Below are 17,500 nucleotides of genomic sequence, written 5' to 3'. Positions count from 1 at the left end.
GTCATAAGCGACGACTCTACCAAAACAAACATGGCGTCTGCGCTCGAGCACTTCGTCAATAATGTCACTTCTCTCTCCTCACAAGGTGCGTATTTATACATTTTGGGGGTATTTTCAACTTCAAGAAAGTAGGTGGATTACCTGCTTTTAATGGAGTAAGAGAGACTTTGCTAAATAGAGCTGAGTTGAAGCGGAAGCACCGGTTTGAGATCGTCTTCGATTTGTGACAAGGAAACGGAATCAAACTTTACAATTTAGTTTTAGATAGATTTTGTGGGATAATTCAGTATGTCAAGACTTTAGTCACAGTTTTTTAATGGTAAATCAAAGAAGAGCTTGTATTTTTATTAAAAGCAGAACCGAAAGTTATATTAGAAAAGGTCAAATTTAATTGATTTACATGCGGCTTAGTTTATACGCCGTTGTGACAAACTCGCCAACAGTGGCTTTGAAATTAAATCAGCCGAATCTTGTCTAAATCCTCTTGAAAATTGTGACCTGTGAGGAAAGGCCTGTAATCTCAAATTTAACTTACAATTGGTAAAGTGTCACACACTTGCTGTTGTTTCTGTGCTCCAGCAAAGGCCAGGAAACCTCCTTCTTATATATTCTGGCACATTTAACTCTACATTCATTCTTTATGTAATGTTAGATCACCAGGGAGGTCTATAAACTACTCATCTCTTGCCAGGAATACATGCTAGAAGTTGGTTGTCTTTTACGAGTGCACCAAATGATGCAAAGCCCATGGTGTGGGCTAGTGAAAGATTTCCATAGTATTGGCAGCATTTACAACATTATTTAAAAGAAATTATATTTAATGAAGACTTTATTTTATATAATACATATTAATGGGTTTAATAAAAAAATATTTTGTTTGCACTTTTAATGAATTGAATATAATGGAAAGAAGAAAGGAATTGTATCATTTAGGATCTTTGATCTTAGCTCGGGGAATTGTATTGAGTGTTTTGTAATTGAAGCTCAGTTTTATGTCTTTGGTTAGAAACTTCTTTGTTTAGCAAAGCTTTCCTGTTAGTAGGTATTTTCGGAAATTAACATTAGCATTAACATCAAACTCTGATAATTTGATCAGTCTGTGTATGCTTCTCTAATTAGAAAACACAAAGTTCGGGTGGTTGACATGATTCTTTGGATGAAATGGTTGGTGTTGCATCCTTAGAAATCTTACTGTATAATGACTTTATTTTATTTTATTCAGCCATTACATATACAGGGCAAATATTTTCTTCTGAGACAAGTTACATTGATGTATAATCTTTTGCATGACAACTGTATTTTGTTCAAATAGAGGCTCCTTGTTATAATCTTTATTTATGTACCACTTGCACATTTTGATAAACAATAAATTAGTGTGAATGCCATGGTATGTTTCAAACCAGAAACTGCTGCATATAGTGTTTGTCTCAGTCTTTCTTATTTCTTTTAAGTGATACAATTAATGATACTTACTTTTGAGTTCAGCTTTATCTCAAATATTAACCTACATATATAAAGTTAAACCTCTGTCAGGTTAAGCATTAACCTAATGGCACTGGGTATTCATGCTTGTCTACTGTCATTTTCTCATGTGAATTATGTTTGTACATGGATGGCTCCATAAGTTCTCAGCCACCAAGGTGCCTACATGTCTGCAGGCGATTTCCCCTCTCCTCGAGTTTTCAGGATTTTTTTTTCTAATGCTGTTGATATCAGTGTTATTATTGGTGTTGCCCTTATGATTGTTATAATGTTATTAACAATATTAATAGCAATAAAAAAGTACAATATTATCTTTCTGAAAGACAAGGAAAAGGGAAAACAAGTGAACTAGGTTATTTACTTCGTTACTTGGTGATGGGCTCGTTTTGTTTGTGATGTAATATTATGCAACAGTCTAGACTTTGTAGATAGGCATAAGTTATGTACAGCCGGCCCACCTGCTGTGAGTCATGATGTGTTTACACGTTATAGGCCGTTATGTGTAGAAGGCTATAGCCGCCACCTACGAGTGGCTCTTGCAAGGGCCATCCTAAGGCACCACCCAACAGGACTAATAATTGACTTCTTGATGATTAAGTACTTATGAAGTCATCTATCTGGAAAGACGATCAATAAGCAGAAAGGCATAGGACATGGCATGTATTCTTGTCATCCCTTCAGCAGGAGTTAAGACAATAGTTTGTCATCAGCTGATTACAGGAAGTGTACTTGTATTCTACTTCTTCCTGGTTTGTGTGTTTGTTTCAAAGCTATTTTAGCAAAGATTAAAGAACATAGTATTGAGTTATATTGTATAACTTGTTTATATGTTTCAGAATTAGCTTCTTGGATGTAGAAGGTTATTGACATTATTAATATATAAGAATGTACTTTTTTCCAGGCAATTATGGTGAGGTGGTGAAATATGTTAGCAAGAGCACAGAAGTCCTGGCCAAGAATGTGGCCCATCTGGACACAGTCTTGGCCACACTGGAACCCCAGGCTGTCTCCCTCGGGGTCATGGCTGTGTTGTGTGTGAGGCTGCAGAACACAACACACACAGACGCTAACATAGACACTCTCCATGCCACCGTAGCCGAGTTTATTAATGTATGCAGCGAGGAACAGATAAAATATGCACCAGATATGAGTAAGTCTGTTTGACATTGTTTGGCAATGGTTGTAATTATTAGTGAAGCTGTTTTATTGTGTTCTTTTCCTCTGAAAATAGTATCTACATTATTTACTTTAATCCCTAAGAACCACAAAACCTTCACCTTGTTTCTCCCTCAACTGAAAAAAGGCAAGATTTTCAAGTTTCTCTCAGGTAAATATGGGTTGCATGCATTTAAAGAGCTTAGTTTTATTCACATGAAAATTTTTATTTCATTGTTATATCTCAAATGTAACAAATATCAGTAAAGGGTAAATTAAGTTATTACAGTTACCCCTTGAATGTGAAAATGGGGAGAAATGATTATGAAACATTTATATCTATATCTTATAAGACAATGAATGTCTATGTAGAGGTAACTTTGTGATATATGATAGTATGTATCAGGGGGAGGAAGAAAAGATCTAGGGTTTGGCTGGAAAAATATGCTATACACCACCAGAATTGCTATTTCACACTCAGTATGTTTCATTCACAAGATGGTAGAGGCAGAGAAACAACCGTATTACTGCCTGAGAAATGGGAGGAACCAAAAGGGGAATGAGGCCATTGGGAATGATTTCATGGGTGTAGCTGAAAGAAACTTGCTAAACAGTACCTTTTAAGTCAATAATCACAGCATCAATCTCATTCTTAATGGAAAATCCACAAGGAAAATCTTTCCAGTTTTTGACACTCATGATCTCTCATGATTTTTTTCCTGTTTTGGTGGAACTGTTTACCATGTTATTAATTTGAAGAAGCTTGAACATTATTTGCAAATTTGTATATATATTTTTTTCTCTGTAATATATCATTATGCTGATCATTTTACCCTTTCTTTCCCAGTGGCTGATCTGTGTGGCAGCTATGCTGACCTCCTCGTGGCAGGAAACTGTGCTATGCGTGGCATTGAAGTCCTGAGCACTGCAATCCGCAAAACCCAGGAGTCTCCACTGCACCTGACCTCAATCCATGCACACCTGGTCCATTTGTGCCTTGTCTCTAAGTGCTTCAAACCAGCGCTCAAGTTTATGGATGTTGATATTATGGATATAAGTAAGGAGGTGAGTTAACAACTGGAGGATAGGAGAAGTTCATACAGCTAGATGAATCGATATGTTTCAACTCAAATTACATTAGTGGACCTTCATCTGGTGTATTTATTTGAGGTGTATTGATTTCATGATAAAGTTGAGATGTATTATATTAGAGGGTAATAGTAATTGTGAAATTTATATTGGTATGTTTTTTTTATGTTTGATAGATAAATTTTGTAATACCCACACAATATGTTACAAGGTGAAAAAAGACAATGTTAGGCAACTTAGGAAAAATGCGTTTCTGTTGTTTAGTTGCTGTCATTACCAGTATCATACTACAGGTACTGCCTTAAACCCTTGAAATACATTTTCTATAGATATGCAGTGATAGTCCCAGATTAAAGTGTTCTGGAAACTCTTACTGATAACAAAGTAATTGTCTGAAGTATTTGATGATTTGTATGTTAGCATTTGTGTTAGGTTTATAATCTGTTTCAAGTATGACCTCTTTTGTGACAATAGGCTCCTTGTAATTTTAGTATGATTTTATTATTATTTTTTTTTTTCATGAATTTCTTCATATATGAAGGTTTTGTATATTTTTTATCCATAAAATCTTATTATATACCAGTAGCTATCACATGCTGGCACTCTTGAACATGCACATCATAACATACATGCATGCATTGACACCCTAATGCACTCACTTTAGCTTGGTCTGTGATTCTCCTGTTATCCTTGTCAGACTAACAAACAAGTTTTTATTGTTGCAGCGTGGAAGTTATGATGTGAAGCACTTCCTTCTGTACTATTATTACGGAGGCATGATCTACACTGCAGTGAAAAACTATGACAGAGCTCAGTATTTCTTCAGAGTCTGCATCACAACTCCAGCCCTCGCAGTGTCCCACATTATGCTGGAGGCATTTAAGAAGTACATCCTCGTTTCCCTCATTCTAGAAGGAAGGGTATGTTATTTCGATTCTGCTATTGTTGTCGGTGTACCGTTCTTTGGAGGGTACGATGAGTTAACCGTTGAGATTCCTGAGCGTGAATTCCTCAAGAATGGGTGCGATAGTGTTAGGGTCTGACAAGTAAAGCAAGTGTGTTTTAAATTTTGTATTGGTATATGTTGATTTTGGGGGGTGTCTGCAAGGGCATTGGGTGAAATGTGGCGCTCTCTGCTCTAGGACTTATTTTTGTGGAATTAACTTCCTTACGGTTGCCTAAAAGTGCTCAAAAAACATGAACGTCTGATCAGTTGCTATCAAAGGCTAATACATAGTGTAGAAAGTATTTTAATTTTGCATATGAATATTGTGAAAAAATGTTCATTCCTATGCAATTCTTGTTTTTCTAATTTTTATTCATGTTCCCTTGATATCAAGCAAAGGCAGTTAGCTACTGTTGCTAACATAAGTCTGTGCATGTATTTGCATTTCTAGTTAGGGATCTTGTTCTTAATATTCAATAATCAATAATTCAATTCATTAATGTTCACGGCTGATCTCATAACTAAGCTCAGTGTAGCTGCGGAATAATATTAAAGCATCATTAAATAAAACTTCAAATCAGGCAACCTTTTTAGGAGACTCGAGAACAATCCATTTCATGATTTTTTTTTCTGCAGATTGGCCGAATTCCCAAATACGCCTCGCTGGTGGTGACGCGCTTCATTAAGCCACTGAGTCAGGTGTACTGGGATCTTGGTGTGGCCTTCTGCACCAACTGCCCTGACAAGGTGTGCTCTGTCATTAGCAAAAATCAAGAAACCTTCACGAGGTAAGTTGGAGTGATGCTGTAGATGTTTCACGTGCTTCTGGATTTTGTGTGTTTAACATCTCTTGTAAGGCATTGTAAGCCCATTGTTAACTATACAGGACCCTGTCTTCTCTCACTCCCTCCCATCTTCCTCTCCTCTCCCTCTCCATCCCCTCTCCCTCTCCCTCTCCCTCTCCCTCTCCTCTCTCTCTCCCTCTCCTCTCCCTCTCCCTCTCCTCTCCCTCTCCTCTCCCGCTCCCTCTCCCTCTCCCTCTCCGTCTCCTTCACCCTCTCCCTCTCCGTCTCCTTCACCCTCTCCCTCTCTCGTTCTCTCTCTCTCTCTCTTTCTCTTTCTCTTTCTCATTCCCTCTCCCTCTCCCTCTCCCTCTCCCTCTCCCTCTCCCTCTCCCTTCCCTCTCCCTCTCCCTTTCCTTTTCCTTCTCCCATTCTCTCCTGCTCTCCCTCACCCTCTCCCTTTCCCTCAGCCTCACCACCTCTTCTTCCACTTCTACTCCCTCGTCTCCTCTCCTAACACTCATTCTTCCTTTCCCTTTCCTCCTCATCTCCTCTGTCTCTTCCCCTCACCTACACCCTTACTCTCCTCTTTCACTCTCCCTTCCAACTCAACTCTCCTCCCTTTTAGTCCCTACTCCATATTTTTTATTTTATTTTTTTCAATTTACAAACCAAAATACAGTTCCCTTTGTTGCATTGTGCTCACCAAGTTGATTCTTTGCACAGAGACCAGAACATGGGATTGGTGAAGCAGTGTCTGAGTGCCCTCTACAAGAAGAACATTCAGCGCTTGACTCGCACCTTCCTTACCCTGTCCCTTGCCGATGTTGCGAACCGTGTCCAGCTCACCAGCCCACAGGAGGCACAGAAATACATTTTGAATATGGTAAGTTTGATGTGATTCCTTTCTTTTGTTTTTTGAGGTGTTGCAGTCCGAGAACCTTCTTAATATGAATAATTTTGTGTAGGATGTTAGGCTTCTTAGAATTTTTGTTGAGCTAATACACATGGGGGTAAGGAATCTGCTTTTAATCAGTAATGATATTGACTGGGTAATGTAACTGAATTCAGATTGATGAGGGCGAAATCCATGCAAGCATCAACCAGCGTGATGGAATGGTAGTTTTCCTCGACAACCCAGAGAAATACAACTCTCCTACCATGATGGCTCATCTGGACAAAGAGGTAAGCATTGTTATGAATTCTTCATAATCTCTGATAATGTAATCACTTTCATATATATGTATATATATATTAGAAATGATGTGAGAGAAGTAGATTGTTATGAAGAGCCTTGTTACTTCCCCTCAGGGAAATACTAATCATGTATCTGTTGGACTTTTGAAACACAATGTCATTGATTTTTAGTAAGTCACATGAATATGGAGAAATTTAAAACAGTTCATGATAAATGTCTTTGCAGGCCTTTAACCATAGATAGTTATTTCATTGTGTTCTGTTACTCTAAAAGCCTTTGATTTTGATAGTTAATACAGTCAGTGTTATCTAAAAGCCATAGAAAGTCACTTCTTAGTGTTTTGTTATACTCTAAAGGTCCTTCACTCTCTCATAACAGATGCAGTTATGTATGGAGGTGGAGCGTCGGCTGCAGGCCATGGAAGAGGAGATCGTGGTGAATCCTCAGTATGTCCAGAAGGTCCTGGGGCCACAGGAGGATGAGGGTCCGACGCCCTCCTCCGCACAGTCTACCTCATTTTCCATCGTGTCCTCCATGTGATCCTATTAGTACCCAACCAGTCTTGCATTAATCGAACTCCGTGTGAATTTTATCAAGTAAACAAAGATATTAGGGATGTGTTTTTTATTCTGACCCCTTTGTTGTTCATTTCAAGTTTTGTTATTTTCATAAATTCTGAAGCTTCTTGTAATGATTTTCTTAGTGATTATCATTTCATTTTAATTTCTCTACATTCCATTTAGAATATGAAAGGCATATGAATGCTACAATTTCAGAAATAAATAAAATAATCCATTAGTAGACAAGAGTACCTGAGGACTTTCATTCTCTCTGGCTTTATAAATGAAAAAACCTTTGTTGTGGCTTTTTGGAACAGATTCCACAAATCTCAAGTATTCCATTATATATACTTGATTTTTTTTATCAGAAGAACTATGCAGAAATGTGATCATGGACTCCTATGAGAAAGAGTCCGTTTTCTGATGGGAGGTTGCTCTGATTTGCATTGTATGAAGGTGGTGAATGGCAGGTATTTAGAAATGGTTCTATGCTTGATATTACTTAATTACTAACTAGAGAAAAGGAAATGTCATTTTGGCATAGGTTTTTATATTCAGTTATTTTACTAACATAATCTGTATAATAAAGAATCTTGATTTTGAATGTTAAGCCAGAGAGACAAGTGACTGGAATAACATTTTATACATTGTATGTTTAGTGATTCTAACAGTCTTGCTTAATATCACGCGAATGGCCTTGTAATAGACCATCCTTAGAGTTGAAGCTTCAGTGAAAACTTGATTCTTAAAGGTTTGAGCAATCTTTGTTCTTATAAATTATTTTCGATGCAATGGCTTTTAATTTACATATTTTACCTAATCTTAATCAGTGATTGTTACTTATCAGCTAATCTTGCAATGAATTATACAACACCAAAAAGCTACTATTTTTATCTTTACATCATGTAAATAATACAGTTCGATCTTGCATTAATTGTTTCCGATAAGTTTTTAAAATTATCTGGCAGTTACTTCATCTAACTTTTAATAAGGTTTTAATAAGGTTGCTTGTATGTGTGTGTGTGTGCATGTCTTCGTGTGTAGATGTGGTTGAGCATAAATGCCTGTGGTGCATATTTTTTTTACGAGCGCATACTTCAGAGGGCCATTATAAAGGTGCGTGTAAAGCTAGGTTCACACTAGTCTTCTCTGCCCTGGGATCCCTACATAGCCTCGCCGAAGTCAAGGCAGCCGGCCAATCAAAAGCGGTGGCTGGCCAGATTTCGCGGAGGCTGTCTTGGGGTCCCAGGACAGAGAAGACGTGTGACCCTAGCTTAATTCGTTACAGCAAACACTTGTCTTTTGTAACAACTAAATATTCAGAAAGGTTTCTTTCACTGAATCTCTAATGATGAAATAAACAGCAATAATTATTCCTACTTTTCCTCTCATTGCATTTAAAGGGAGGAGAAGCCCTAACACATTGCAATTATATTTTTACATGAATGTATCAGAAGACCTGGTCAAGGCCTTTGATTGAGTACCACATTAATCCGGTGTCTCGATGCTGCAATTCAGAAGCAGTATTTTTTTGTTGGGAAATGAATCTCTTAGAACAGGCAGAAGTTGCTCTAATTTCGTCCGGGTCATTGGCAAGTGAGGAAGCAATATTTGAAGAAATATATCAAAGGTGATTAAAACGCACGAGAAGATTTTGTAGATAAAAAATAAGATGTAAGTCAAGACAGTTTAGGGCAGACTGGACAAACGGCACATTTCTGTTTCATTGTCTCATGAAGAGCCTTGTCTGACTCGAAGTGTCTCACTTTATTCCTTTGGGGAAGGCTAGATCCTTTTGCAACTCGAGGTGGCATGGCGTCTGATTCTATTTTTTTTTTTTTTTTTAGAAAAAGCACATATAGTTTAATTTGATGACGTCACAAAAGTTACGGATGCTTTGTGAATATGGTCGATCATTTTGGTCTTTTCAATTTTCAAAAAGGAGGGAAAATAATGATTTTAATGGTTATATTTTCATTGAACGATCATCAAAACAGACGCCATGACACCGAGTTGTTACTGACCTAGGCTTCCCTATATTCTTTTCTTGTGACCGTTGTGTGTGCGCGCGTGTGCGTATGTTTGTGTGTGGGTGTGTGCATGTCGTGTGCGTGTGCGTGTGCGTGTGTGTGCAAGTGCCCGTGTCCGTGAGCATGTGCATGTGCGTGTGGGTGTGAGTGTGCGTGTGTGTTAAACTACACAGTCAAGTGAGTACATTTTGGGAGAACAATCCACCGTGACGTTTGAAATACAGGTCTCGACATACCAAATGAAAGGTTTGAAAAAGTAGAACAATAGAAAAAGAACAAAATTCAGAGGCCAGTGCAAATCTAGTGTTTGAGGTGTTCTTTAATACTTTCATGGTTTTAGGATGAATACATTTGACTTTATAGGATAAACGAAAAGTAAGTAGATACATGAGATTTTGCAAAAGACCGAGGGAAGGTGACTCACGAGCTAAGTTTGCACACCTGCAGCAACATTTTGAATTCGTCTTGCACTGAAGATTAATGCCCTAAGGCAAACAAGGCTGAAGAATGAACTGATAGGTGGTTGGCGGAACAAAGGAGAATGTGGCATTCTTGATGAGAATTCTCTCACATTCTGTGTTCGTCTGTTTGTCAGTCTGTCTGTCTTGCTCTCTCCCTCTCCGTCTCGCCACCCTCTCTCTCTTTATCTCCTCTTTGTTTCTGTTTTCTTCCTTTCACGTTTATAACCTTAGATATTGGGAAAGCAGTATCTTTAAAATCAAATAAATCTTTTTCTCACTCGTAATCAGATGCAAAAAATAATACGGAAAAGAGAGAGAGAGAGAGAGAGAGAGAGAGAGAGAGAGAGAGAGAGAGAGAGAGAGAGAGAGAGGGAGAGAGAGAGAGAGAGAGAGAGAGAGAGAGAGGGGAGGAGAGACAGACACAGAGAAACAGAGAGACAGAGATAGAAAACACTATTACTTCTTATTCATTCCTTGTTTATAGTAACTAGTTTATAACAATGGTTGGCAATGTCCTTTGCTGCTCCTATCCCTTTCCTGTTTTAAAGTAAATCAATGCGATTCCTTACTTGGATTATAAGTGGCTTTTGGTTGAGGGTTCCTGGTTTACAGTGACGAAGATATAATCGAAACAAGTCAAATACATCTCTTGTATTGTGAAGACATTCATTCTCAGTCATACCTTGTCTACATTTGTGAACATGAATATGGTTCATGTATATATATATGTCTGTATATATGCATATATCTACATATATATATATATATATCTATATATGCATATATCTATCTATCTATCTATCTATCTATCTATCTATCTATCTATCTATCTATCTATCTATCTATCTATCTATATATATATATATATATATATATATATATATATATATATATATATATATGTGTGTGTGTGTGTGTGTGTGTGTGTGTGTGTGTGTGTGTGTGTGTGTGTGTGTGTGTGTGTGTGTGTGTGTGTGTGTGTGTGTGTGTGTGTAACATGTATGGGGGTATGTCCCTAACATCATTTATTTTTCGTGATCTTTATCGTGAAATGGTTATAGCTTCGATGACATATTTTGCTTTTCGAAACGATTTATAAAGTCGAATTAACATTGAGGCGAAAAAAAGCTTAGAAGGTAATATTTTGTTGAAAGTTCAAGTTATTAGTCAGCTATGAGTAACATCAGTGTATTATGTAAACACTCTGGAAGCTTATACTTTGGTTGTGGAGTTTAATGCCAAAAATGGCTCACCGACGTGGAAACACAAGGATCCAATGCCATTTATGTTCGTTTGATTTTCAATTTGGTGAAATATTTGGACTAAGATTTTTTCAGAAGGGAATTTCTTGAGGATCTAACGGCTGAACTGTTAGACTTGGCTTATAACGTTTGAATTGGACTATGGTTGCTTCAGTTATGGGCATTTAGGAACGATCAGTAAGTAACCTCGTTAGTTGTTTATTTTTATTTATTTTTCTAATATTCTTCTTTATTTGTGTGAGATAATGTTTTCTCGAGCTAGAAGGTTACAATTGGTATGGCGTGAAGCAAACATGACAGAAATTCTGATATTACTGTATATGAGACATGAATTATCTCGTACGATATTAAGCAGAATGAAGTTTTGATTTTTGGTTTAGAAAGATAATTTGTGTTAGTTACAGAATGATTAGTTGCATAATGGTATGAAAAGTATTTCTTTCGTGTATTTCTCACTTTATGCTGGCTTTTATTTCTTATTTCATTGCCATAATGAGGTCCAAATATATGTTACATAATTAAAAATGAATATCTTTCTGTTGAGTGATTTATAACTTATTAACATCTTTTAGTGTTTCATATACTGATTTCTTCATCATGCTTTCAAGAGTGTCTGGTAGATAGATAAATAGAGTCAATAAAAGTTTTATATAAGGTAATTAACTTTAAGCTGCTTGGAAGTATTATTTATTCTAATTTGCAATTTATATTGCCCTTTGAACATACATTTAAAGAGGATTTACAAAATGAAGGAAGTCATGCCTAATGTTCAAACCTTGAGTTGAAGCGAAGTGATGTGAGTATTTTATTTTTTAGAACAATATTGCATTGTTTTATTCAACTGTGTTCATAATTTGTTGTTTTATGACAAATAATGGCTATATTGGAGCTAAGTTCAGAGCACAGAGAAGATATTTGATATTTGGAGGCGATATTGTACGTTAGCAATTTTGTTAATGTTTAGTCTAGGATCAAGAGTAAATGCGAAATCTAAAAACTGAATTCAACTTTTTTGTCTTTTGAAAGCTGGCCAAGTTTTAAGGTCATGCGGACTGTGGTACCTGCCTTTTATTGAGATTAGCTATAATCATGTTTATTAAGACATTTTGGTTGATCCACTCTTGTGTGTGTGTGAGTATCAGTCTCTTCCCTAACTCAATTAGTGTGTTTGTATACTTATGAAATCAGATGTCGGTTTCGGAAGGCTATGAAGGTTAAAACAACATGACATTTTGAGGTGTAATCTTTATTTTATAAATCAAAAATAAATATTTGACAAACACAATACTGGCAGAGCCTTACGACCTCCATCACAGCTTTAGAGCGATTGTCACTGTCAAGCTGTCAAGCAATTAATTTCATCCGACTGACAAGAGTCATTCCAGTCAGCTCTCTCTCAAGGGACGCGACTGTTGCGATTTCCGAGTATGACTTGAGCGTGTCGAGCGGCCAGCTTGGAGGAACATCCCTTCGGCTGGAAGGAGCAGAGGGCGGAGGAGGATGTCTGGGGAGAGGGAAAGGAAAGGAAGGAGACGAGGAAGAGGAAGAGGATGAGAAGAAAAATAGAGGAAAAAGGTTTGGGGGATGATAGATGGTGAAGGAAGACGGGAAGGTGTGGAAGGTGAAGAGAAAGTAGGAGGAATGGAAGAGGGAAAGGATTCAGATGATAGGAAAACAGGGAAGAATGAAAAAAAAACAAAGAAACAGACGCACAATGATGGAAGAGCAAGTGAGGAGAAACTAATTTTTCTGAGTAAAAAGACAAACTAGAAGGAAATTATAGAGAATATATTTTTTTTTGTATTTCTTACAAAAGGACGAAGCTACGAAACGGTATTTTTCTCAAAATTTCGCGCAAACTATAATGTAAATAAAAAGGAAAGACTGAATGAAAGATATTCAAAAGAGAGGAATAGAAAGAAAAATGAACGAGAGGTCATCGTAATGTTAACAATAAAAGAAAAATGAAATACCATATTCTATCATGGAATAATGAAAATAATTCTTTAAAAACGCAATGATATTTTCGTATAATCCATAATACACAATAAATAGAGGAGAGAGAAAATAGTAAACAATCATAAAAGAAAAAAAATCATAGAAACTGAAATGGAATATTGATAATAATTCTCTAGAAAAAGAAAGAAAAAAATATCCAGCCACAGAAGATTTTAATCGTATGGCTCTCAATCACTAAGTATACACGAAGCAAAAAAAAATGTCGCCTTATTTATTCTCTTCCTTTTTTCGAAATGCCACCATGTTTACTGATCTAAGTGTCCTTTACGATTCATGACTGAACACCCTATTCGTTGTTATTCACCAATATATGTATATTACGCAAGACAATGCCTTACTTTGTGAAACCACTCGAGAACACAACTATGGTTTTCAATCCTATGTGCATGCAAGATTATTCAATTCCATGAAGGACAATGTATCGTGAACCTCACTCTGAAACAAGTTCTCAAATTTCGAAAAGGATGGTAGTGTTGTCATCAGCATGAAGGTGGTTTTGTTTTCCCTAAAATCTTCTGATTAATTTCCTTGCATGTTTTGCTAGGACTGCAAACGTGTCATCTACTTTCACACAGTTTCTGAACTAAATAATACGGTAAATGATAAGAAGTGGCGTCTTAGTTGCACTGGCGAAGTTTGAAAAGGGAAGGAAGAAAATAGCAGATTAAATCGTTGGACTCGTCGAACTTTGGTTGCAGAAATAAAAGATCGGGATTTTTGTATCAATGTGTATTTCCTATTCTCATTTCTTTAATTAGATGTAGTTTTTTTTTTCTCCCTTTCGAGAAAATTCCTGAAAAATAAACAATAACTGGACTCCTTCATGATAAATATACTCATCAGAAATACATTGGCATTATATATTATATGTGGGTCATAATAACCATGGTGTGTTTGACTTCTCAGGGTTCAGAGATCAGGGAACAGAGGCTGACCCAGAACTCCGTGTGAACCTTCTGTCACATGTATATCCTAAGAATAAACACATATATATAAAGATATAAATATATGAATAATAACAAGTGGGACAATAATCTGCAAGTTTCCCCTCCCAAGATGTAAAACAAGTCTAGATCAACACTCAAAACGAACTTAGTTGAACAACAACTATACTTATCATCGAGTTCATCCTCAACTAATAATAGTTAGTGTTTGTTGATAACTAAACGTTGAGTGAAAGAAGTGTTTCGGGCAAGTCACGGTAACACAAACTGCAGAACGTGCTGAGGCTAGTTACAAAGAATTGAAAACAAGACGTGGATTTATGAGAACAATTGCTGTTTGTGCGGATTGCAGCTGAGAGGGCGGGCTGGTGCCTAGGGTCAGGTCTCCCTTGATTCCAGGCTGGTTGGGTGTTGTGCTGAGCTTCCCTCGCTGTCTCATTTTAGCTCTCACTCTGCCTTGGAGTGTCAAGTTAAAAGCGGCCAAACATTGTTGGACATGCTCATGCTTTCCCCCATTCGGTTGTATCATCAGACGGATGATTTAATCCCATAACATTTCGCATTTCACTTTTTATTAAGGCGTTAAAAGATATAGAAAAAAGAAAACTAAGATGTCGAAGAAATCTAATGTTAACACATCATTTAACCTACTTGGGCTGAACACATACTACATCCCGACCAAAGACAAGGTAGAGAAAGACTTCCACACACAATCTATTTCTGTTAGATGAACGGGGCGCGACTGTAATGTTGATGAGGTCATGGGCTTGATACAGATGGCGGCTCTGGCGAAAATGTCTAATGTAGTTCCATCGTCCCGCGGTGTTCGGGCGAGCGGAGAACTTGCTCTAGAACTTGAGGGTGAACTTGGGGTAGTCGGGGCGGACAATGGCCTTTTGGTTGGTCAGTTGGCACCGCTCGATCTTACAGCCTTCGCTTCCTTCCTCACTCAGCCACTTGACCCTGGAAAGACAGAAAAAAAACATGGCCTTAAAAACGTAACTCTGGAAGGAGAGCAGAAGAAAAGATCGCTTTTGCACCTTCAGATAAAATTCTGAAAATGTTATGGCCTTCGAAACTTCCTAGAAAATTCTCCTCACCCACCTACTTAACGCTGGAATTAAGAAAGACCGAACAGCGTGGTTTGAAAGACCTTAACAACTTCGCAACTAATTCAACACTTTGTCTGGAAGCAAGACAGAACATTTGTCTGTAACATCTTTCTTCATCTTTCCTTCGACTTACATTTTTTTTTTACCCTCGTCTACGCGATCTCTCGGATGTGTACAAGTGCAGTGAAGCGCGTCTCAGAATGGGACGGTGAATTATGAATTTTATGAATGAACCTCCTCGGGTTTTACACGGGATCGCACAGAGATGGCAGCGAGTGAAGCCGAGAGCCTCTGCATGATGAAGCATTAGATATATCAGTGTAAATGAGTCATTCTGTTGGCAAGGGACTCTTGGAAAACTTGCCAGGGCATTGAGTCACCAAGGATACATGTCAACTCGTACACTGTCTCTGTGAATGGTAGATGCAACAGATTCTCTTTGACGACGCTGCAAAGCCGCCGTCACGATCTTAACCTAATCGCACCGGGTAATTGCACCGTAGTTTTCTCTTGTGATTTTTGTTTACGAACCGTATTCATGTTGACAAATGTGGAAAGGTATGAATGAGAACGAATATCTTCACAAAATACAAGAGATGTAACCGAAACCGGTCAAATACATCTCTTGTATTGTGAAGATATTCGTTCTCATTCATACCTTTCCACATTTTTGTTTACGCATAGATGGATCCGCAGATGGTCAGTCACCAAGGCGTGAATTAATAGGCCAACCTGACCTCATCTGAGCTTCCTTGTCCTCGTTTAGCTTTCGAGATATTTTCTTATCTAATGCCTTAAATTTCAATGGTATTACTATTATTATTATCATTATCATTATCATCATTATTATTATAATAATAATAATTATTATAATTATTATTGACATCATGATTATTATTATCATTATTATTGACATCATGATTACTATTATCATTATTATTGACATCATGATTATTATTATCATTATTATTGACATCATGATTATTATTATCATTATTATTGACATCATGATTATTATTATCATTATTATTGACATCATGATTATTATTATCATTATTATTGACATCATGATTATTATTATCATTATTATTGACATCATGATTATTATTATCATTATTATTGACATCATGATTATTATTATCATTATTATTGACATCATGATTATTATTATCATTATTATTGACATCATGATTATTATTATCATTATTATTGACATCATGATTATTATTATCATTATTATTGACATCATGATTATTATTATCATTATTATTGACATCATGATTATTATTATCATTATTATTGACATCATGATTATTATTATCATTATTATTGACATCATGATTATTATTATCATTATTATTGACATCATGATTATTATTATCATTATTATTGATATCATGATTATTATTATCATTATTATTGACATCATGATTATTATTATCATTATTATTGACATCATGATTATTATTATCATTATTATTGACATCATGATTATTACAATACTAAAAATAGGGTAAACAACCGATATAGGTAGGCCTAGTAACTGACTCTTTGGAACCACGTATGTGAAAAGAGAATCAATAAGCTAAAAGCACCTAGCCTACCATTAAGCTTGCTCAAAACGCTAAATAGGCCTACAGTTTGGCAAAATCATCTGACACAAAGCTTATGCTATGATACAGTGTGAAATCATTATCAAATATATATAAAAGTTTATCCTGCCGATCCCTAAAACTTGGCGGGAGATTTAAAAGAGCTTGGGAAATAATTATATTAATGGTGATTATGATAATCATGATAGTAGTAGCGATAATATTAATGATAGGCGATCATGATAATGATAATAATAACAATAATAATAATGACTTATGATAATGATAGTAATAACAATAAGAACAATAACAATGATAATGATAATGATAATAATGATAATAACAATGATATGGTAATGATAATAACAACAACAATAATAATGATAATGATAATAATAATAATGATAATAATGATAAATACAATGATACTATTACTACTACTAATGATGATGATGATAATGATAAAAATGACAATTATAAGAACAACAACAATAATAATCATAGTGATATTAATAATAATCATAATAGTAATAATAATAATAATAATAATAATAATAATAATAATAATAATAATATTGATAATAATAATAAAAAAAAAAAAATAATAATAATAATGATAATAATGATAATGATAATAATAATGATAATAATAATGATAATAATAATAATAATAATAATAATAATAATAATAATAATAATAATAATAATAATAATAATAATAATGAAAATGAAAATGAAAATGAAAATGATACTTACGATATTGATGAACCGTGTTCATGGTGATGAATATAGAAAGGTATGAATGAGAATGAATATATTCACAATACAAGAGATGTACTTGACCGGTTTCGAAAATATCTTCTTCAGA

The 17,500-nt window shown here is 35.8% G+C and overlaps 3 protein-coding genes across 3 annotated transcripts in view; 2 read left to right on the top strand and 1 right to left on the bottom strand.

Moving 5' to 3' along the window:
- LOC113826065 (C-type lectin domain family 4 member M) overlaps window positions 1-13 on the top strand; it is an 8,211-nt gene extending 8,198 nt beyond the window's left edge. Inside the window, exon 4 of the mRNA XM_070118791.1 lies at window positions 1-13. This exon is cut by the window's left edge and continues 69 nt beyond it. The gene's annotated coding sequence lies outside the window, so the exon portion shown is untranslated.
- The window catches only part of CSN3 (COP9 signalosome subunit 3), a 7,304-nt gene extending 38 nt beyond the window's left edge, over window positions 1-7,266 (top strand). Inside the window, exons 1-8 of the mRNA XM_027378910.2 lie at window positions 1-85; window positions 2,384-2,632; window positions 3,485-3,702; window positions 4,452-4,646; window positions 5,309-5,460; window positions 6,181-6,340; window positions 6,526-6,639; window positions 7,031-7,266. The exon at window positions 1-85 is cut by the window's left edge and continues 38 nt beyond it. Coding sequence (XP_027234711.1) covers window positions 31-85; window positions 2,384-2,632; window positions 3,485-3,702; window positions 4,452-4,646; window positions 5,309-5,460; window positions 6,181-6,340; window positions 6,526-6,639; window positions 7,031-7,192 — 1,305 coding nt within the window. The 5' untranslated portion in view covers window positions 1-30 and the 3' untranslated portion in view covers window positions 7,193-7,266. The remainder of the gene's footprint in view (window positions 86-2,383; window positions 2,633-3,484; window positions 3,703-4,451; window positions 4,647-5,308; window positions 5,461-6,180; window positions 6,341-6,525; window positions 6,640-7,030) is intronic.
- Window positions 7,267-11,639: 4,373 nt separating this feature from the next.
- LOC138860765 (acylphosphatase-2) overlaps window positions 11,640-17,500 on the bottom strand; it is a 54,265-nt gene continuing 48,404 nt past the window's right edge. The window contains exon 3 of the mRNA XM_070119019.1: window positions 11,640-14,891. Coding sequence (XP_069975120.1) covers window positions 14,777-14,891 — 115 coding nt within the window. The 3' untranslated portion in view covers window positions 11,640-14,776. The remainder of the gene's footprint in view (window positions 14,892-17,500) is intronic.

Source organism: Penaeus vannamei, chromosome 43 (genome assembly GCF_042767895.1).
Source record: "Penaeus vannamei isolate JL-2024 chromosome 43, ASM4276789v1, whole genome shotgun sequence".
NCBI classification, from domain to species: Eukaryota; Metazoa; Arthropoda; class Malacostraca; order Decapoda; family Penaeidae; genus Penaeus; species Penaeus vannamei.
Note: the sequence above shows the minus strand (reverse complement) of the source record. Positions and strands in the feature narration are given on the sequence as shown.